Below are 22,702 nucleotides of genomic sequence, written 5' to 3'. Positions count from 1 at the left end.
GAGCAAGTCATTTCTGTGAATTAGAATATGAGTATTTTCCAAGATTTCTCAAACATTTCCCAGTCCTTGCTGTCCACTTAGCACTATCCATATCCAGTCTTTCAGGTGCAAAGTTAAAGAAGTCTCACTAACTAGAAGGCTAGATTATGGTGCAACACAAAGTAAAAGCAGGACTATGTGTTCACACACAAGTTAAACACGAAAATGTCCTACAGAAATTAAAATAATCCTGTAAAACAGTATATGCTTCATGATAAACATCAAAATCAATGTAAAATGCATTTTGAATGAAGTTCCAAACATTCCTCCAAGCAAGACTAAAAATACAGAGTTTTACACCGAAGTGGTAGGAATACTAATTAATTTGTCATTAGAGATGTATTGATTGCCATGCCATAAAATGGCTAACTTCAGACAAGTTCCTAACAACTCTGCGTAAGATTAAGTAGATACAAGAGTGCAACATGGCACTTTTCCTTGCAATTCTAAGTATTGAGGTTATCATATATCAAGAGATAAGAGTACTAGATAACAACAACTCTGCAATTTAATACTGATATATAGAGAAGTTTTATATAGTATTTAAAGTTAGATATTAGCTGTCTAATCACATTTCACATGAGAAAGCTGACAAGACAATCTTAATATTTTTCCTTTCAGATGATTACCAATAGATGTTTGAACTTATTTCTGATTATCTACTTCAAAGTTCTTACCTTCCAAAACAGAATACTACAGTGTCGACAGAAGTGCAAGGTATCCCCATACTGTTCCTTTATTGGGTAATATTTCTGAAGTGCAAAGTACATCAGCTTCCAGTCAATGTGACCTTTCTCTGATGGAATCAAATGCCTACAAAACTGGACATAAAAATTAATGTCTTCCTTTAAAATTGTTAAAGAACTAGTCAAATCAGGTAAAGGACTGGAGGAAAACAAACAAACAAAAAAGGTAGTTTAACTAAGTTTTGTAACTGGAATTCTTTGAAGTTAGTAAACTGACATCATATGCCTCTGCAAAGCAGTGAGAGAGAGATCTAGCCACAAAAAAATGGAAGGTAAAACACTAAAAATAGGAGGATGGGTATTTGCCAAGGAAAAGTAGACCATACACAGCTGAGGTAACTCTACTGTCTTGAAATGATTCTAGTTATAGTCAAGAACCATAAACAATATTTAGAGCAGTAAGTAATTTTACACTTTTAAAAACCCACTCAGGAATGAGATTAAAAAAAAATGATGGTACATTACAAATAGTGATTTCCTGTTAAGACAGTAACAATGGATTTAAATAATGGTTTTTTTATTATAAAAGTATTACATGATTATTTATCACATTTACTTATGATCTTTCTAGAAGGATAGCAATAATCAGTGACTAACGTACTTGAGGACATAATCTGCATGTAAAGATGAGCTGATGCACAATGGCTGTTTCTCCCTGGTTTAAGAAACAGCCAAGGTTTATTAAGCATGTATTGTAAAGGGCTTCTGTTCCACTCTGTGTGGATTAATACTAATACATTAAGGGCTTTCCTCATTCAGAAGACAACTCCTAGATGGGAAGAAGACCACCGCCTTCCTCATTTCAGCTACAATTAATTTCGTTTCATAACAGTGTCCCTGTGCAGAGTTTTTGTTTTCCAAAAGTGCTCTTCAGATATCAAGTATGTTTTTGTGGTTGTTTCAATGGTTCAACAACTATACTGCTGAGGACAGGAAGAACAACTTAACATGATTTGTACCTTATTAAAGTAGTACACTTTTAAACAGAAAAAGTGGAATTTGAGACTGGAAAATAAATAATTAGATTTATATTAATAACCTAATAAGAAATTGAATGTGAACATTTAGAAATGTATTGGAAACACTGTGTAGAAGTGTCCTTTATAAGGCACAGGGCTAGCTAATTCTAATTTAATGCTTAAATTATCTTTTTCCCAGCATTACCATAGTATAACAGCTTCTCCTCCAACCAGTTTTGTCACTGTTCAATAAAGCTTACCTCATCTAGCTTCAAAATCCACCCAACTGCTACATTAAACTTAAACTTTTTGTGAACATGACTTCACCTTGCATTCTTCTGAGCTGCTTCTGAAGGAGGGTTTTTCAGTTTTTATCTGTCTACATTCTCCATTAAGTTCATTCTAAAGCCTTTCATCTCACCAAAATTCTTATTTGGGTCAAATGCACATGAGTTAATCTATCTTCACTTTTACCTTTCCTGTTATAATAATACTTAATCTGGTCAACACTTCAACCCATCAAATGTAAGAATGTGTGTTTTCACTTCCTGCAGTCTGAGATATACTAGGTTTTTAAGGTTCTTTCTCCATCTCTGATGAGGTAACTTCTATTTTCATAGCTTTATTCTCACCTAGTCTGATTTTGTACCAGCATATATTGCTGTCAGAAACAGAAGACAGTTCTGGAGGCATTCCTAGATTACTTTAATGCTTTTTATGAGGAAGTGACAGAAAAGTACCAGTTCTGTTTTGTTCTTAATTGCAAAATATTGAGCATTTGTTGTTTTATTGGGTTTTTTTGGTTTTGTGTTTTTTTTTTTTTTCCCCCTCAAAAATCCAATTTTGGTTTCACCAAACTGTTCATGTAGCCTGAAAGTTTGAGCAATCTGTCTGCCTGTCTTGGTTAGTAAAACAACTTCTGCTTTATGTACTAAAGTCAGAAACACCTTAGAGGAATCCTCTGACATATTTGTTGGGGATTTTGTAGTTTAAAAAAAATAGTATCTTAGACATTTTTTTAAAATAATGCAAGGAAATGGCCTGATAGTTACCCTAAACTCAGACACGCTAAATACAATTTTTAGTACAAATCAGGCCCCCAAAAGAGAACATTTTCACTATTACTGCACACTGTCATATTTTTATCTCAAAAAGGGGGTATGATCACATTGCATTACTTGTATACCATACTGCAAAGATAAGGGCCACAGTTATGCAAATGATAGAGTTTATTACCTGCTTTTCTGCAAAATGGTACTGGCAGAGTTTTTTCCACAACTGTCTGTCTTCACTGAGCATGTATAAAGTTGGGGTCACTTGACCCAGAGTAATAATGTCCCAGCCATCAGAGAATCTGTATAAGATGTTATTCAGCATATGGACAGGGAGATCGCTAAGCGTAAGACCATTGTTGACTTGCTGAAAATAAGAGTTGAAGACTTTTAACTACAAAAGCTTGACAGTATAAAGTACAAGTAAGATTCTTACTTTAGAGGTTTCTCAGGTCTTAGTGTAGTTTGTACAAAGCCAGAGTAATATCTATGGTTAATTCTGTGACACTGATTTCTTGGCTACCATTATTCTCTAACTGCTGTTGTTGAAAACTTAAATGACTACAGGTACAGAAGGAGCCACAGACTGTAGCTTTATAAATTGCAGCTTTCCTACTGTTAAAAAAACATATCCTAAATTATTTCAATTTCAAATAATTTAAAAACATTTCTGTTCTTACAAAAGAATTCAGTAGTGTACAGTCTTGAAAACTACAATAAATTCAATTTCACCTTTGTGAGAAGTGTCCCAAAACCCTAACTATAATAAAGGAATGAACCAATTATTTATAATTTGTAGGATAACTACAGTTTCTCAATTTTTATTAAGAAATCAAGCATGTGTCAATATGCTTTAAGACAATTAGAATACTGAAAGAATACTTTTAGGACTGAAGAATACTTTTAGGACTGAAAAGCCAAAACACAGAATGAAAACATTATGATAATCAGAGGCAGAAAAGAGAAGGTCTATTTTTGAAGTCTGAAGACAGTTCCCCTCATATCTAAGTAAGCAATTCTGCAGGGGGTGACAGATCAGAGCACTGAGAAAGTTTTTGTTGAGAGTATGCATCTCTGCTGAACTTTAACGGTGTACATACATGACAGAATCTGGAGCCCATTACTGCCTGGTGGCACAGAGCCTGGCACAGCTGGAGGCAGTGTCTCTGCTGGCAAGGGAGGGAGTGTGGGCAGCTGCCGGCCCCAACTAGCAGAGCTGCCCAGTCGCAAGGCACTGGCAGAACAGCAGCTGCACGCAGGCAGGTTCTCGTTTATGTCAGTTTATTTCACAACCATTCATCTCACTTATAGACTAGACTTTCCATAGTGTCATCTGTTATAAACATTTCTGGGACTGTCATTCTGTTCAGGAATATGTGAGCATTAGAAATGCAAGATTTCTCATCAGTTATATCAAACAATGTAAAACTGCTCAAATAGAAGTGGCACACTGGAAAGAAACACAGCAACTGCAGTGCCTCAAAACTGCCTATGCTGTGGTTGCTTGGCATATGAAGACTGCTGAGACTAGAATGGAAAGGAGAAATGGGGAACCCAAAATAAGCTGTTTTATTCAGATACCCAGTACACACAGCAAGGACAACTTCAAAATTTCACAGCTGAAAGCAAACAGATGAAACAGTTGTATGACTTTACTGTGAGCAGTGTCTTGTAGCATTTCTTCCTCCAGGAGTAACCCAGACAGGTTGAAAAAATTGCTTGCTTATCAGAAGTTTCCACTATAAAAGCCTGGAACAGTGCATACCACATGCTTTGAACAAAGTCGCATGATCAGAATCCAGATGCTGAAGTCATTATCCTTCTCTTACAAAAAGCAACTATGCTAATGAATAAAGCTGTAAAATTGCTACTTGAGTATTTTACTTCTGTTTTCTTGATCCACCTCTAAAATTCCTCCTAGATTTGTATTTCTTCAGTAGAAGAGCATTTGCTTTGGAATTAAAAACTGGTATTTTTTCCATCTCTATCTGACAATCTAAAAGACAAACATTTTGCAGATTATTTGGGCGAGAAAGACAACTACATCTAAACATCTCTACTACAAACCAACAGTACAGGCACTGTTGAAGTCCTCTTTAGAAAAGAGCTATTAATACATTAGAAATTAAGTTCATTCCAATTAAAACAGTTTAAGATGTATTTGAAACTTTGTTCACTTACAAATCATAAACCAATGGTCAATATAATTCCCCTCCCCCAATTACTTTTTTAGCATCATTTAATAATATACCTTGTTCATCTGAAGGTTTTTCAGTTGTTGTTGCCACAGAAGAATAGTTTCTAATCGGCAAATCCAAATATTGATGTTCCCTACCAACACAGATTTTCCTACTCCCCTAATCAGTATACGGAGAGTAGAACTCAGATCCTGTAGAAGATCTTTGATTAATCGTGGATTATATTGGTCTTCCATGACTGGAAAACAAAGTTGTATTTGGTTTGTTAACTGAGTTAACCAAGCTAATACAGTTAGCTCAAGCTAATCAACATATTTTTTTTTTAGATCAACTAATTACAACTAACTGTTTGCTACAAATAGCTGCCCTAATTCCCACCAGGAGATTCATTAATGCTGTTCCATAAGTGCAAGATCAATAATTAACAACTTCACAGGCAAATTTGATGTAACATTTCATGCTATGCATTTAATAAACTTCATGTTGGACAACTAGTTATAAATCCAAATTCTTCTCTTCAAAGCTGATAGTATTACATCTCTAGTGTGGTTACCAGAATTTTTTCCCTAATATTATGTAATAGCTTTTTAAAAAACCCAAACAAACAATAAAGAAAAGCAGCTATGTACATCATACAAACTGAAAACCAAACATGTAACTAATTTAAAAGCTTTCACATTTCATAAAAAGTATCATTTAATAGTAACCAATAGTTTCTGAATAGAATCTGATTGTCATTTAACTTCACCAATTTGTTTCAACAGACATGACTCAATCAAGATAAAACAACTTAGTGCAGCTGTGAGATGAGAAGCATGAAACCTTTCACTAATTAATATGCTATTGCTTTGTCTTACAACATAAAAACAGTAATAAAGCTAACCAAAAAACCCCACCAACTGATAGCTTAATAGCAGCAATTAAATCTAAGCAAGCAGATTACAAAACCTTAAGTCTTACCCTTCCGCACAATTTTGTCCAAAATGTTAAAGTAGTTCTTCTGTGCTGCACCACTCAGTGAAGTTAACTGAGATTTTGCAATTAACTGCAAAAGCTAGGACAAAGAATTAAAACTCAGAAGAATGACAGAATTAAAGGATGGTTTCAAATATACACTTTCAGTACATACATTGACCTAGAATAGCCTAAATCACTGCAACCGTATTTCATGAAAACATCACTACAGAGTTCAGAAAACAAAGAAAGACAAACACAGAAAGCTTCAGGTATTCCCACTGGCATCCCATGAACAACTCTGAGATGTGTATTTTCAAAATACTGTACAAACACTAGTGTTTATCTCTGATAGAGCACGTGACATATGGTCCTTATAAGCTGTAACGAAACAATGGAGGGATTCTGTTTTAGAGTCTCACAAATAGAAACGCAGTCTTTGATGTGGCTGGATCCTGAATTCCCTGACAGATTTGGTGGCCAGGAACACCACTCTGAACTGATACCAACTACCAGACTTTCAATTTCTGAGTGAAAGTATCATACTGGTCAAACCAAGGTGTGATGAACTTAGCTCAGTACCTTCTGCTCATAGAGAGAAAATGCCGTATTTTACCTAAACTAGGGGGTGGGGGGGAAAAAAAATAATCTGTATTACTCCCACATTCAGGTCCCTGGTAGAAGAAACCACAGTAATTTAGTCATCAACTGTACACATACTGCATTAGTAACTTTCCCTTAACTCTATTGTAAGGATCTCCTAGCTGTCTACACATTTCTCTCTGGAACCACTGTGAACAGAAGACTGGCAAGAACAGTGGGAGTGATCCAGGGAAAAGTAACCAAAATAGCTTAAGTTCTTGCCATGTATGAATGCCAAGCTATAGCTACTAGAGGCAGCCCTTGCTCCATTCTAACACCTTTGTTTTCACATTTTAGATTCAGTTTTATAGCTGATGAGGACCATTGCCTCTTCAGCAAAAAATGGTCTCTTAGTACAAAAAAGAAGTGAGACTTTGGTGTTATAACTGTATTGCAATGCTTAGAAGTGTGGCACCAAGCTTGACAATTGTGATTCGTGACACCGAGTTCAGAACAAGTGTTCTAAATACATCAGAAAGGAAGAGCAGGAAGTTGAAACCCATATCCACTACAGAGTGCGTGAAACACCAATCTGCCAAGCCACACTTTACAGGACAGCATCAGCTATTGGTACAGAGGGTGAACAAAGACTACGCCTGCCAAAAATTATTTCTAAAACACTGATTTGACACTAAAAATCAACATTAATTTTCCTCTGGAGGAAGAGTGAATACACCTGTTCGCTCCCTGATAATGTTCCTTCTGGCTTCTCTGCATGATCCCCGAGAAAACATTATGTACTATGAAAGGAGGAAATCATTCTCCTGTGTATTTAAATACAATAAATCTATTTATATAGTTTTTGAGACTAGATATCAGAATCTCTTTCTTGGCACTTTCAAAGCCTTTTAGTCTGATTAATAATTCAGAGGTCTCCGGCAGTTTGCCAATTCAAGCAAGTATGTACATTTCTCTTGATTAATTTAAACAAATTCATTTATGTCAGTCAGAATAAAGATCAAATCAAAGAAACAACTTCCTCATGGCTGATTTTAATGAAGATTCCAATTTCAGTGACAGTTAATGTGCAAAGATTAAGAGAATTTTAGCAGCTGCACAAGTCCAAGGATCTGGCACAAGTTCAGTCTTAACAATATATGCATAGCCATGTCTTATGTTGTCTACTAAAGATTGTAACTTTGAATGGATCAACTGTTTATTCAAAAAAAAACATTCTGAAAAAAGACCATCTATATCAAACTCAATGTATCAGACATTTAACAGCTAAGAAATGATCATTATACTACAGCACAAGCAAGTACAGGAAAACTACCTCTTCCCACCACTGTCCACTCTAAAAAGGTCCTGAGCAGACATTTATACTCATTTTTAATAATGATTGGGAGGTTTTTAGTTAGTTGGAGAATAAAAATGGGTCATCTTGGTGGTCTGGGATCAAACAACTATCCAGTAGGCCTTGATATTTAAAAAATATCTTCCTGATTTGCATCTTGCTATCTTGAATGCAAGAAGCAGAACGACACATAAAAGTAATCATCATTTTGTTCATGCATAACTAGGAATAATTCTTAGAGGAGAAGAAATAGGAACTGCTGCACTGCATTAAATGAGATCTACACAGAACATTCCACTATTAGAAACTTCAGGGAAGTAAGTGAAAACTTCTATAAAGCAGATACGTATGGAATGGCCTGCTTCTTCCAGTAGGTCCCAGCTGCAGACTGACTTAAAACCTGATAGAGCAGATTAAACATCCTTTTTAAAAATCTGCTGCAACTTCACATATTACTGACTTCCACACAGATGTTTTGTTAGATACAACACCACAAATGTTTCTCATGTTCTACAGCTACAGAATGAGCGGAACCTGTCATTCTTATTGATCATGTTTAATAGCAGCTCAGTAACTTCTAAGGTCATAGATAAACAGTTTCTGTACCTGTTGAAAAAGCCAGTTTGCCTCCCTCACCTCAGAGGAACTGATGCAAAGGTATCATTACCTTTTTTGGTAATAAATTTTTGTAACTGTAAAACAATTCTAACATTTTAAAAATTTCAAATAAATTCTAAAATGATAAAAGGATTTTGGAAGTCTGCCTGCTATTCTAAATCTATCCTAATTTCTTAGGGTCTACCATTACTCTAGTAACAGTTTGGGTCACAAAGTCAAATTTCTGAATTTTAAAGTATTGGTCTTTTCTCAACAATCATAAGCCTGGGTAAACCAGCTGTTCAAGGTCAGGTTGGACAGGGCTTTGAGCAACCTGGTCTAGTGGAAGGTGTCCCTGCCCATAGCAGAGGGGTTGGAACGAGATGATCTTTAAGGTCCCTTCCAACCCAAACTATTTTATGATTCTAAGATTTTATATCCTTTGCCAAACAGAAGAGAAACTGGTTAATATGCTTATGTTAGACTTTGCACTTTGTTATGATCAACTGTTTTGAGCAACCCAGCTTAGGCACTGCAGCATGTAAAAAAAAAAAACAAACCCAAACCAAACCCCACAGTAAAATTCTAGTTCTGGAGCCATTTTACCTGTTTACCATTCAATTGAGGCACTCAAGGTTGACACCATTTATAACACGTCACCTTTTTGAGGTGCTTTGCTTTCTTCCTACTGATTGAGGTTGAAAAGTCTTGGGAAAGATCTAGATGCTTGTTTCTGCTCCAAAAACTGCACTAAAAAGCAGTGTTCTAAATGACAATGCATACATATACCAAAAAAATCTGCAAGGGGAATAAAACAGGCAAGCACCCTAACCACTAGCCTGGAAGCAAGCTTTCTGTGTTTTGTTTCCTTTGGTCCCAGATCTCTGTTTTTTCTGGCAGTATAATACACTGTCTCAGCTTTATACGGATGGGTAGAATGTGTTTTCTCTCCAAATATTCCATGGCCTAATGGTAAGGGTGTTCTCCTGGTATGTTTATTTAATTTTGATTTGTGTCTTTTCAAGTTCTGAATGCATTCTAACCACTACATCATTTGCAAACAGCCTCATGACTGAACTGAACTCTAGACCTGATGTGTCTCTCATTCTGAGCTTCTCTAAGAGTTGGGATAAGTGCTCTACTACCTCAGGTTAGATGACAAAAAAACCTTGGGGCTAGAGAAAGATCTCCCAGAACAGGTATTTTCAAGCAGGCAGCTGGTTAGGCGTTGAGGAAATTAAGGCATAACACTATGTGGCTCCCTAAAGTACAAGTGACATAGTTTTGGAAAAAGGCAGATAGCACTGTTGTCCAGAATTTACAGGTTCCATGCACTTAAGTCTCAACCTAAGACTAGACCTGACCCAGAGAAGCTAACATAGTGAGAAAGGGACCTTCCAAGGAATCATGAGACCGTAATTGTTTCTACAAACATCATGTCACTGTATTATTTGTAAAAGATGACTTGCAATAAATCTCATTTCTAGAAGACAATAAAAAGGAAGACTGAAAAAGCTGGAGTCTCAAGTTTTAAGGGATGCTTACAAAGGTAAATGCATATAGGTCTTGTTCTAGATTTAAAAAGTGTGCTCTGAATCACAGGACTCTTAAGAAGCTGCAGAAGAAACAGAAACTGCAGAACATTTACACATCAAATATTTTTCTGGAAATTGCTATTTTAAGCACATTTAAGATGTAGTAAAGTACATTTAAGATGTATTACACTTTGCTATTTTTGGTTGTATTGGAATTATTTTGCCTTTATAGAGAGTTCACTACCCAGACTGATGAACAACAACTGAAACTACCATCAGTGTTTCCCTGTAAGTATGTAGCGTACTGGCCACCACCATCCTCCTCAAGTTACAGGCTTTCATAGAGCAATATAACAAGTTTTCATCAAAGAAAAATTACTCAATTTAAAGTTGCTTCATGCAGTATGAATTACATATGAACAGGATATTTATAGTCACAAATCATCAGCTGTTCAGTGCAAAATTATTTCTTTTGTACACACAGGCACATCAGCAAAAGCATTTTTAAAATATGCATATAAAAAAAGAGCTTACTTTGACCACATAATTGAACCTTCTGATGTCCTGAATTGCACTTGAAAAGTCTAAGCGGTTAAAAGCTTCTCCCAAAGTGCAATAGCCATGTCTCTGAGAAGAAAAGGAAACACACTTTAAATGAAAAGAAACAAAGATAAAATTGAGGAAAATATTCAGAAAAGCACTCTGCTACGGAACTGGTGCTTATGTATACCATGCTCCCTGGAAATATAATGTAACTGGACTGAAGATTTATTTAATTTCTTGTAGAACAAATGACACCAGATATGCTATTTGGAACTAACAGATATGTAGGCAATATTACTCAACAGCAAGGCCTTTAAATTCACACTAATCATGCAATCTGTCATCACGGGTTTGTGAGTGTCCTGGGAATCTACTCCACTATTGCATGTCACTCTCTCATGGCTATCACAGTCCCCATTTGCCTCAGCACAAGGTAGAGCTTGTTTGTACAGCAGTCTGAGCTTACAGCCATAAGCATTAACTGACTGAGTTTATGTTCACATTTGAGGGTAAGAACAAGCTACTTGATCCGGGGATTGGAAGAACAAATGGGTCTCAACATCTAGAATTTATGTTCTGGGTGCTAGAAGTTTAGGTACATTTTTTGTTAGGTACTAAGAGCAAGAGCAATTGTATTTTCTTTTGGTACTTCTGCACAGAGGTCTTCAGGTGAAAATAGAGGCTGTTGTGGAACTACTTAAGATGGTACTAGCAGCCAAAATAATATAGAATCACATAAGCTGACTAAATCCAAAGCACCACATAAGAGCCTTGGAGCAAATATAATGAGGCTAGAAAAACCTTACAACTGGTACAAGAGTGTGGTGGTTTGACTTTGGCTAAATGTCAGGTACCCACCAAGTCGCTCTATCACTTCCCACCCCTTCTCCTTGTTTCCTCAACAGGGCAAAGAGGGGAAAGAAAATAAGATAGACCAACCCTTGTGGGTAAAACAAAAGCAGATTTAATATAAGCAAAGCAAAGTTCTGCACGTGGAAGAAAAAACAAAAAACAAAAACAAAACAGATTTATTCTCTCCTTCTCATGGACAGGCGATGTCGGGCCTTCTCAGGAAGCAGGGCTCCGATACGAGTAGTGTTTGCCTCGGAGGACCAAGGGTGACCCCACCCCCTTCCTCCTTTCTCCCAGCTTTATCCTGAGCAGACGCCATATGGTCTGGAATATCCCTTTGGTCAGTTCGGGTCAGCTGTCCTGGCTGTGTCCCCTCCCAAGATCTTGCCCACCCCGTCCCACTGAGGGGGGAAATGTCAGAAAGAGCCTTGGTGCTGTGTAAGCCCTGCTCAGCAGTAGCCACAACACCAGGGTGCTACCAACACCCTGCCAGCTCCCAGCATAAAACACAGCACCGTGAGGGCTGCTATAGGGGAAAACCAATTCCAGCTCAGACAGACCCAGTACAAAGAGGTAGTCCCAGAGCAGCGTGCTAGTATGGCTTATCAACCCAGGGAGGGAGGGGGGGATAAATAATGATTTGAAGTTCATTCCTAAATGGACTTTTTTTGGTGAATTATGTGATGACAGTACAACTTAATGTTCTTTTTTTGCAACCCAAAGAAAGCTTACCTTGGATGTACCCCAGTGGGACAGGAGACAGTTAACTATTCACTACAGAGTGGTGGTAATTACTGCCTACTGCTTAATGACTGCATTCAGGATTGTACTGCTTGCTCACTCATCCAGTTAATATACCCAAGATCCAAGCCTGCTGCATGCTTCACAATATGCACAACTTCGTTGGCTAACAGCAGTGAACTAATCCTTACAGACAACAAAACTTTTGTTGAAATGTAAATATTTGTGGCTGCTCGCTGGCTAAACAGTTATCAAAAGGCCATGCTTAAATACATTAATGTGAGGTACATTTCCTTGAATAGCTGGAAGCACATTTCTATGAAACTTCAGCTCTACCATTCCCATCATGACAAAACTACTCAAGAGCATCTCCTATTTCATTTCAGCTCTATATCCGCACTTGGTTTGGTTTTCTTTATTCAGTCCTCTCCCACAGCATGTTTCACATGTTTCATATCAAGACTTTCCTACTCTGTCACTTTGCCCTAAAATTCAGTATCCAGTTTGGGAAAGTTTCCTAGCTACGAGACATCCATTTCAAAATCAAGTAAGATTATAACCTCTATGGAAAACTAGAGCTTCTGTAAATTATGATTTAGAATAGCTGCAACTGTTGCTCTGAATTTTTTTTTCAAGTATGCTTATTCCTTCCTACTTTTTCATTCTGCTACTTCATTTTTAACTTTCACTCTAAGCATTTTAATTTATACAAGGAATTACTTGAAAAATATTAGTGATAAATTGTAACCATACTGGTTTTGGTTTTATATTAAAAAAACCCACCCAGGAAAGGTGAATGGTCAATCATTAGAACACACGAGCAGTAACAAGTATAAGCTAATTTGTACACTCTCTGAATGCACAAGAAACCCAAGCAAATAATCACACATCACTAGTACACAAGCTTCTGCACAAGTAGTATGAAATAAAATAATCCCAACATACTGGTTACGGAGGACAGCAATGTGTGATTTTAGGCAATTTGTGTTTCAGATAAAATGTAGTTTGAAAACTCAGCTTAACAACCTTATCATCCAAGACACCATAGTGACTGATGACAGTCTGTTATTCCCCTTTCCTTACCCTAAACTTGAAATAGCACAGACGGAAAGAGCATGGTCGAGACTTTTGCAGACCAATGTAAGTAACTACATCTACCACAGATTAAGATAAAATTGGGAAAGGGGGCTATGAATCTGGCTTTCTACTACCCTTCAGATGTAGAGGGCAGCCTCCAGGTCACTGGCCTGGAAGGTGAAGTTTTCCAGGGTCTCTTCTACGTAAGCTCTCTCCACAACACCATGCTCAGGGAGTACAGAGCTCTTTACGATCTCTCTTGGCTCTAAAACGCAACACCAACTCTTGCCTGCCATGTCTAGGGTCATCACACTCGCCTCCTTCTGTCTGTCCTGGCTGGTGTTACTGTGTGGATGAAAGACATCCTTAGAGGTGCTCAAGTTCCACTCATCTCAGATAACGATAGGAATCAACACAGGAATGAAACTCTAACTTCAAGAGAGTTTATCTCTACATACGATGGATGTATTTTAACTCTTGTCTTTCTAACTGGTCATTCCAAGATCTTTCATGTTCCCTTTATAGTTGCATGATACAGTTTGTATCCCAAACTGAGAGCTTTTGGACTTTGTGGAATAAAAAGGTCCTCTTTGTAAAGTTTAAAACTGAAGTTTTACTTACATTCAAATTTACACCAAGATTCCAAAATATCAGTTAGCTGCCTGCAGACACCTTCTTTGGGGACATTACTCTAGTTTTGCAAATACTTTCAACTTTAGTTCAAAGACACAAAGTACAAATGGGCTTGGAGAAGTAGTACAAGTTCCCACATCTCTGCCACAATGACCCATGTAAACATCACTCTGCTAGCTGCCTTTGCTTCACCATGTGCACATGTACTACATTGCCCATGAAGAGAGAGTATAAAATAACCTCTAAGACCACATGGCACAAATACATTTTTTTAAAATATACTATTTGTTGATTAAGGAGCATAAAGATTGTGGGAATTGACACACAGCATGCAGAACTTACTTCCCTGGTGCTTTCTTTATGAACATAAATCCACTTTTCACGATAAAAACCTAAAATAAAATCAAAATATAAGCATTTTTAGGCTTCCACTTTAGGTAATGCCTTCTAGAAAGAAACTGAACAAAACGGACCATCCTCAATAAAATGCTTCAAAAGATAGGAGATATGGTAGAACAGTTTTAATGAAGGAAGTTTAAAAAGGGTGAAAAGAATTACTACAAGTTTGCAGCAGTTATGTACTTCAAAAAAATAAAGGAAACATTAAATAATTTTATAAATCAAACACAAGGGTTGGCACACAATTGGCAGACATAGCACAACTTTTGTCAACTGTGTACCAACAACAATCCATTTCTCCTACAAAAACCCTGATTTTTTTAATCCAGAAGGCTCTTTTAACACAGAACGTACAGAAATAAGCAACCTTTCCATTCCTGACCACTCTACCCCTCAAACTTATTTTATCCTGTGAAGGTGCCTGCTCAACATCCACTTGGTACAACTAGTTGCAGAATACTGCAGAAAAGTCAATTATACAAGACTAACAAAGGCAATTCAGCAGACCCTCAGCTTTCAGCAGTCTAGTATGTTGTCAAATGAAAGTATGCTCTTACAGATAGCCACTTGAATCTTTTGAAATACTTTAAACTGAGACAAACCTGGGGAAGACTGCTGCTTTCTGCAAGACCATCTCCATTACATTTTTGGGAATATACAAATAACGGAGATCATTTCAAGATCAAAGCGTTAGAAATGCCAAAAAGTTGCTCATCAACTTACCTTTTTTCACTTACTCTATCAAATTCTCTGCTTCTTACTTGGTGTCATACACATTTGCAGTTCAAAGTAGAGGTGATCTTTTAAAAGTGAGAACTGACAAATGACTTTCATATTTTAATTTGAAAAAAGATGGACTTTCCTCAAGAAATTAAATACTGCTAAAGTCATTACCAAGAGCTGGAAGTACTATGACAAAATATATTTATGAACTGATTCTGGACTTGTATCGCTGATCAGAAGTTGAATTAAGCAAAATAACAACTGCTTTAGTAAGCATCAGCTTCTATAAGCATCCAGATGTACTTAATCTAAAACTAGTCCACAAGACAAAACAGTGGTTAGTAGCAGAAGAAATTAATTATTCAGGAATTACTATTTTTAATTAATTACCTTTGGATTTTTGGAAAAAAATTTAAATCATCCAATAGATGATCAATACCACAGTTGAATTAAGATCTGTCACTTCCGACACCAGAATTTGTAGCCAACAGAAGTACACATAACTCAAAAAGCTACTCTAAAGGTGAATTATAAACGAATGGCTATTATAAAATTCTGCTGAGCCTATAAGTCTTCTAAAATAAATTCAAAAAAACAGCCTTACATTGCGAATCTGTGTTATTCCTAAAATGATCTTTTTTCCTTTTCTTGGCTGCAAACTCACAATCTTCAGTACTGTATATTTCTTCATCCTCTTCATCACCAGTTATGATGCTGAAATAAACACATCTAATTAGAACAGCAGTGAACAAATATTTAAGATGCGTACAGCTTATAATTCTCTGCATTAAAGTGTGACAGCTGGAAAAAAAAAAAAAAAGGTCACATTTTTAATGATGTTGCTCTACCTGATGGTCTATAGCAACATATACATTGAGAGAAGCTATTTGTGTTCTTTTCTTCCCAGTGGGGATGAATTTTGTGTCAAAGTGATTAAATACACAAAAGTATCTTCCTAAGCATCCTGTAAGTCCCTCTATGTCATTACTGACATTTAGAAAGAGAAGAGGAAACAGTACTAGCTGGACAACTGCCTGTCTGCAAAGCTCTGTTGTACAAAAATTCGTTTGAAATGGACCAAGCCTTGAAAAACTGTGCACACAGGTAACAGTGCAGAATTACCACACCCCCTTGCACAGGCAGAAAGCCAGCACATAAAGATATCTCTCTTTACTACTATCAACTTTGGGGCAAAGAAAGTCTTTTTGTTAAGAAATGCCTGAATCACAACACTGTACGTAACGTAGGTGTCACAGTGATGTTTTAACAGTGATTTATACAGCATCGTGTGGTCTACCACCCTCTCTCTCCAGAGACACAACTATACCTATGTCACTTCTTACACTTAACTAACACTGACAACTATACTGAGTAATTATATATATAGGGTATATATAGATAAAGTGTATATATATATATAAATATACATATAAATTAACCATTTAAAAAGTTTTGTTGGATAAACTAACCTTTCTAAAATTCATATGTATTTTAAAACTGACTGCACTACATAAGGTCTACAGTTTCATAAAGTTTTGGTTTCATTTTTGCAGATAATTATAAGGACCAGTAGTACAGATAAGAATGGGTGTTCATTTTTCTAGCACAGAGAAGGAAGATACTTCATACGAAAGCCACAGTCTTGCAGAGAAAACCAAAGTAATTAAGGAAATGTGGTACTGCAGGACTATTTTATTTCCCCACCATTATTATTCTTTGACAAGAAAGCTGTACACAAAATTCCCCTCATTCATTACTATTTGGTAATCCAAATTTGCCATATGAATCTATCAATGTCAGTTTGAACTTCAAATTGCACTAGAAAATGAAGGACACCAGTTTATTCAAAAATAACCTGTATTTGGGCATTAAGTGCCAAAAATCAAATTATATTAGTCTATTGCTGATAGCTTATACAGTTAAAATTTTCAGGCTTGAACATCTGTTAAAGGAGGATGACTAAACAACACTGTAAAAAAGCTTTGGTTTTTTAATTGCTCTCATCAGTAAATGCTAGCTCAGCTTAAAGATACACAGAATCACAGAATTGTCTAGGTTGGAAAAGACATTGAAGATCATCCAGTCCAACCATTTACCTAACACTGACAGTTCCCAACTACACCAGATCCCTCAGCGCTATGTCAACTCTTACACACCTCCAGGGATGGGGACTCCATCATCTCCCTGGGCAGCCCATTCCAACACCTAACAACCCATTCTGGAAAGAAATGCTTCCTAATATCCAGTCCAAACCTTCCCTGGTGCAACCTGAGGCCATTCCCTCTTGTCCTATCACTTATTACTTGGTTAAAGAGACTCATCCCCAGCTCTCTGCAACCTCCTTTCAGGGAGCTGTAGAGGGTGATGAGGTCTCCCCTCAGCCTCCTCTTCTCCAGACTAAACACCCCCAGTTCCCTCAGCCGCTCCCCGTACGACCTGTGCTCCAGACCCTGCACCAGCTTCCTTGCCCTTCTCTGGACACGCTCGAGTCATTCAATGTCCTTTTTGGAGTGAGGGGCCCAAAACTGAACACAGGAATCGAGGGGCGGCCTCACCAGTGCCGAGTACAGGGGTCAGATCCCTTCCCTGTCCCTGCTGGCCACGCTATTGCTGACACAAGCCAGGATGCCATTGGCCTTCTTGGCCCCCTGGGCACACTGCTGGCTCCTGTTCAGCCGGCTGTCAATCACACCCCCAGGTCCCTCCCTGACTGGCAGCTCTCCAGCCACTCCTCCCCAAGCCTGTAGCGCTGCTGGGGGTTGTTGTGGCCCAAGGGCAGCCCCCGGCATTTGGCCTCATGGAAACTCCTCCAGTTGGCCTCAGCCCATGGCTCCAGCCTGTCCAGGTCTCTCTGCAGAGCCTCCCTGCCCTCGAGCAGATCAACACTCCCACCCAACTGGGTGTCACCTGCAAACTGACTGAGGGTGCACTCGATCCCCTCGTCTAGATCATCAGTAGAGATGTTAAACAGGAGTGGCCCCAAAACCGAGCCCTGGGGGACACCACTCGTGACCGGCCGCCAACTGGATTTAACTCTGTTCACCACAACTCTCTGGGCCCAGCCATCCATCCAGTTTTTTACCCAGCAAAGCGTGTGCCCATCCAAGCCATGAGCAGCCAGTTTCGCCAGGAGAATGCTGTGGGAAATGGTGTCAAAGGCCTTACTAAAGTCAAGGTAAACGACATCCACAGCCTTTCCCTCATCCAATAAGCAGGTTGCCCTGTCATAGAAGATCAGGCTTGTCAGGCAGGACCTGCCTTTCACAAACCCATGCTGACTGGGCCTGATACCCTGGTTGTCCATTATATCACTTTAAATGGCACTCGAGATGATCTGCTCCATGACATTCCCTGGCACCGAGGTCAGACTGACAGGTCTATAGTTTCCTGGATCATCCCTTCTGCCTTTCTTGTAGATGGGTGTCACATTTGCCACACTCCAGTCCAGTGGGCCCTCCCCAGTTAGCCATGACTTCAGGTAAATCATGGACAGCAGCTTGGTGAGCACATCTGCCAACTCCCTCAGCACCCTTGGGTGTATCCCATCTGGTCCCACAACACAAGTTGAGAAGACTCAGAAATAGGAAGTTGTTTTGGTGTTCGGTTTAAATACCGAGAAAAACCTAACATACCTCTGCATTCAGATAGAGCTCAATTCAAGATGAGGGCCTTAGTTCACCTCTTACCATTTTTTAAGCAGAGGATAAAGACTCAACAACTTCCATGTTCTATGCAACATTGCCAAATATCATATCTGGTCAAACAGCAAAGGAGTTTGGAGAAAAGGAACTGGTAATTGACAAAAGTGTAACATCAACACGACAAGTTGTTTTTATTATGTAACATTCCAGTCCATCAGGGTCTTTTTTTCCCAAAGCTATCATAAAGGAAATACCTTTTTAAAATCACTAAAATTATTAATGTTTTATCATACTGACTGCATCACCATGTCACATGAGAAGTTACTGCTGAATATGAAAAGTTGCTGCAGAATCAGAAGTAGAGCCCAAAGCTCCCAGACCTAGCTTTATCATCCTAACAGATACTAGACTAGAGAGGTATGGCCTGATACTCTGCAGTATGATTCAGGCACACCAGAAACATGCCCATTCCCACTGGGCAGTGCAGTGGGGAGAGGAGGGGGGGTGGTATTCCTGAAAGCCTGCTTTAGAAGAGCAGGGTCAAACTGGCCAGGTTCCTCCTTTTGTTCCTGGCAGGGAAGTGTCCTTCAAAAGCAATTTAGACCAGTAACATATTTAAAATCCACCGCTGCCCCCCAATAATATACACTTCCTCAAGCATCAGATAAACAAGCAAGGCAGCTTAGGGGCAGTCAATTAATACAAGGCATTGTGAAGATGAAGAGGGCTGTTTGAAACACCTTTGTCTGACATTCAAATTCACGTGTGACGTTCCTGGAATTCTTCGTGTTATTTTAGATAAAAGATGAATTTGATTGTTAGCCCTGAGGATCTTCTCATATGGGGCTCATTTTCCACACATTCTGTCCCACTTCATGTGGAGAGTCCCTACTTATCTGTAACCATCATCATTCTTCTTGAGAAACTTTAAGTCTCTTAATGAGAAAGAAAACAAAGGTCCCACAGACACTAGAAGAATGGGACAGCAATAGAGGTACTTCCCCAGTTAGCCTTCTTTCCAGAAATCTGGAAAGCTGCTCCACAAAGCCACTCTACCATTTCCAAAAGCAACCCCCACCCCACAATAGCAAGCTAAGATACAAGAAACCAAATCAAGTGCTGCACATGCCATATGGTATAGCAAAAGACTTTATGTTTTTACTATAATACTGCACATGACATCTGAGTGCACCTGGAAGGATTTAAATACACACATAATACTGCCAATTTACAGCTATTCTTACTTTCTTGTCTTGATGATGCACTTCATAAAAAATTATTTGGAAGTTAAAGCTTCTAAAAGCAAAGTAGCTGGTGTCCTAGAACTACAATACCCTATGTAAAGTATGCAAGAATTTAAGCTTTTTCAAAAAAGTAATTTCATAGCAATATTTAAATAACCTCTTGGGTATGACACTTAAAATGCTGTAAAACTTAGCAGGGCTATCTGAACTCCCAACTATTCATTCTCATCCCCTTGCTTCTTTTCTCACCGTGGAAGGAGTGCCCTCAAGTCATGCAGTTCCCTACAGAGACAAACTTGAGTGTTTCAAAAGAGACTTGAAGCCATTTACAGGATGACCATGCATGGAAAAAATCCTATGGTAAGTGCCTGCACCAAATAATGTTACAATATATTTGTCACATGACAAAAACATCTAAGACTAGATTCCAATCCAAGGACTTCTACCCAGTGCACACTTTTGTGAACCACTTATCTCACTTACAGAATTAGACAAGAGACACTGCAGACTCTAATGACTACCCTGCCAGCCCAAGTAGTTCATATGAGCCTAACACAAAAAAAAGTCTATCATCATCATCATGAAAGTCTTATTAGGTTAGTCTGATTCTTTCCTTCACCTCAAAAGGAAAACATAAGACAGCTTTACTCCTAAATTGCAGGCTACTGAGAGGTATTTACATACAATTACTGTAAGGCAGTGCTATTCTCTCTACCCCGCCACACTTCAAGGACACAGTGCCATGGCCCTGGACATCTGTGCTAGAATTTATAGGCACAAATTGCAGGTAGTCGTGGTCAGCATTCAGCCCACAGAGATTGAATGAGCACTGCCTCAACCACATTTCCTTCTACTGTACACCTTGACTACAAGGCACTCTTCACTTATATACTAATATTAATTATCCAAATAAGAGCTACAGAACTGAAGGTCTCAGTTTTCATAAATGGAACTACATTAAAGTGCAACTATTCATTCCAAATCATTTAAATTGTTCCTGAACAAGTGATTGTTCAAGTGTGGTTATCATTATGTCTCTCATTTCTTCCATCAACTGGATTCACTAAGGCACTGGATGACTAATTGAAAAAGGTAAAAAGTTGTATTTTAATAAAAACATTCTGCAATTTAAGTTATTTATATGTCTTGAAAGTTTATTTCTGAAACAGTCTGTGATTAGATCTTTTTCATTTCTGAAAAGAAAATATTTGTGATGGATAAAAGACAGTTTTGCAAGTAACTCTATCCATACTTTCTCTCATAGAAGAGAGAATTAGTATAAAGAGGGATAAGTAAAATTTACGTTAGTTTCAATCAACTATATAGATTGAATTTATTTATTTTTAAAAGAAAACTGCTGTAAGTGCTCCCTGGAGTACAATACCCAGGTGTTACCTTTAGCATAGATTTCTACAGAATATTTTGGTGAAAAATATTATTTTATTTAATAGATGTAAACAAATGAAACTGTATTAGGACAGCCAGACTAGCATACATGATCATCCCTATTCACAGAGCAGTTTACAAAGAAAGAAGTATTTATGTATTGTTTACTATATGCTTCTTCCACAAGGAAGGAAGCATTTTATCAAGCCCCATTCTTACTCAGTGCTACATCATGTTAACAGATATCCTAAGCCGAGCTGTCTATTCAACATACACAGATAATTGTTTCGAAATAGCTTAAGATGGTACAGAGAACCAGCCAGCAAGACACAGTACACTGCTATACTTCAACATGAAGCCCTGCGCATAGAATAGGAGAATGCCATACCTGAGTGTATGCTGGGTACAGATTGGATAGGAAACAGTTTGGCAGAAAAGAAGCCCCACGTCTTGCGGAAAACAAGGTGAACACAGGTCAGCAGTGCACCCTGGTCTCAGTTAACAAAATTGTATCCTGCAGACTGAAAGAAGTAATCATCCCCTTTTATCTGGCATGAGAAACTGCATCTGGAGTACTCTGTCTAGTTTGGGGGTCCCTAATTCAATAAGAACATTGGCATACTGGAACAAGTCCAGTGAGGAATTACCGAGATGATTAGGTACTGGAGCACATGATGCATGAGAGTAAGAGACCTAAGCTTGCTCACTGTTAAGAGGTGGCAGTGGAGGGAAATCTGATTACTGTTAATATCTAATATGAGAGTATAAGTAAGATAGAGCTAGACTGTAAGGTTTGAGGAGGCAGGCAGTAATAAATCAAATGCTAAAGGGGGACATGACATGACACACAAACAAACAAACAAACAGAAAAATCACAATGAGGGTAACAGAACTTAGAACAGGAACCCAGAGAAGAATTTCCATTCCTGGAAATGCACAAAGCCCAACTGGGCAAGGCCCTACACAACCCCACCTCAGCTAACCCTGATTTGAGTCTGTGTTTGGACCAGATGACCCCCAGAGGTCCTCTCCAGCTTGAATTGTTCCGTAATATTGTGCAAATAGACATTAATTGCTTTTCTGCGGTAAAGGTTAACTCATAGATCCCAAGTTCAAGGTGTAGCGAAGTTATCTGCAAGAAGTGCTACTTTGCCAAAAAGTACAAACTTGAATTCTGTAGTCTAAGTTTGAACTGTATACATTTTTAACTGAATAGACAGTAACAGAATTAAGAAAAAAATATAGGGCCACAGAATATGGTGTGGTTTGGCTTCACTAAGAAGATGTGCAAGATGAAGACGGGAAACTGGGGAATCGCTACAGATAAGGGCATCTGCTGCGGACTAGGTCAGTCCCAGAGTTTGGTGTTCTGACCAATTGGCAAGCTAGCCTAATAAACCCAAATCATGAAACACCTCAGATTTCATGAAAACTCCCCCCCCCCCCC

General features: G+C 38.2%; 1 protein-coding gene across 4 annotated transcripts in view; it reads right to left on the bottom strand.

Moving 5' to 3' along the window:
* FBXO25 (F-box protein 25) overlaps nt 1–22,702 on the bottom strand; it is a 31,786-nt gene that overhangs the window by 7,367 nt on the left and 1,717 nt on the right. For 2 of the 4 annotated variants that reach the window (XM_026845529.1, XM_026845528.1), the window contains exons 2-8: nt 15,589–15,698; nt 14,205–14,254; nt 10,551–10,643; nt 5,955–6,048; nt 5,048–5,232; nt 2,981–3,163; nt 717–860 (exon numbers count right to left, since the gene is read on the bottom strand). In XM_026845529.1, the coding sequence (XP_026701330.1) occupies nt 717–860; nt 2,981–3,163; nt 5,048–5,232; nt 5,955–6,048; nt 10,551–10,643; nt 14,205–14,254; nt 15,589–15,698 (859 nt within the window). The remainder of the gene's footprint in view (nt 1–716; nt 861–2,980; nt 3,164–5,047; nt 5,233–5,954; nt 6,049–10,550; nt 10,644–14,204; nt 14,255–15,588; nt 15,699–22,702) is intronic. The other 2 variants (XM_026845530.1, XM_026845531.1) reach the window with 1 other exon arrangement.

This window comes from Athene cunicularia (assembly GCF_003259725.1).
Source record: "Athene cunicularia isolate RWA chromosome 3 unlocalized genomic scaffold, athCun1 chr3_part1, whole genome shotgun sequence".
Lineage (NCBI taxonomy): Eukaryota > Metazoa > Chordata > Aves > Strigiformes > Strigidae > Athene > Athene cunicularia.
The sequence above is the reverse complement of the archived record's forward strand: the minus strand, read 5'-3'. Positions and strand labels throughout refer to the sequence as shown.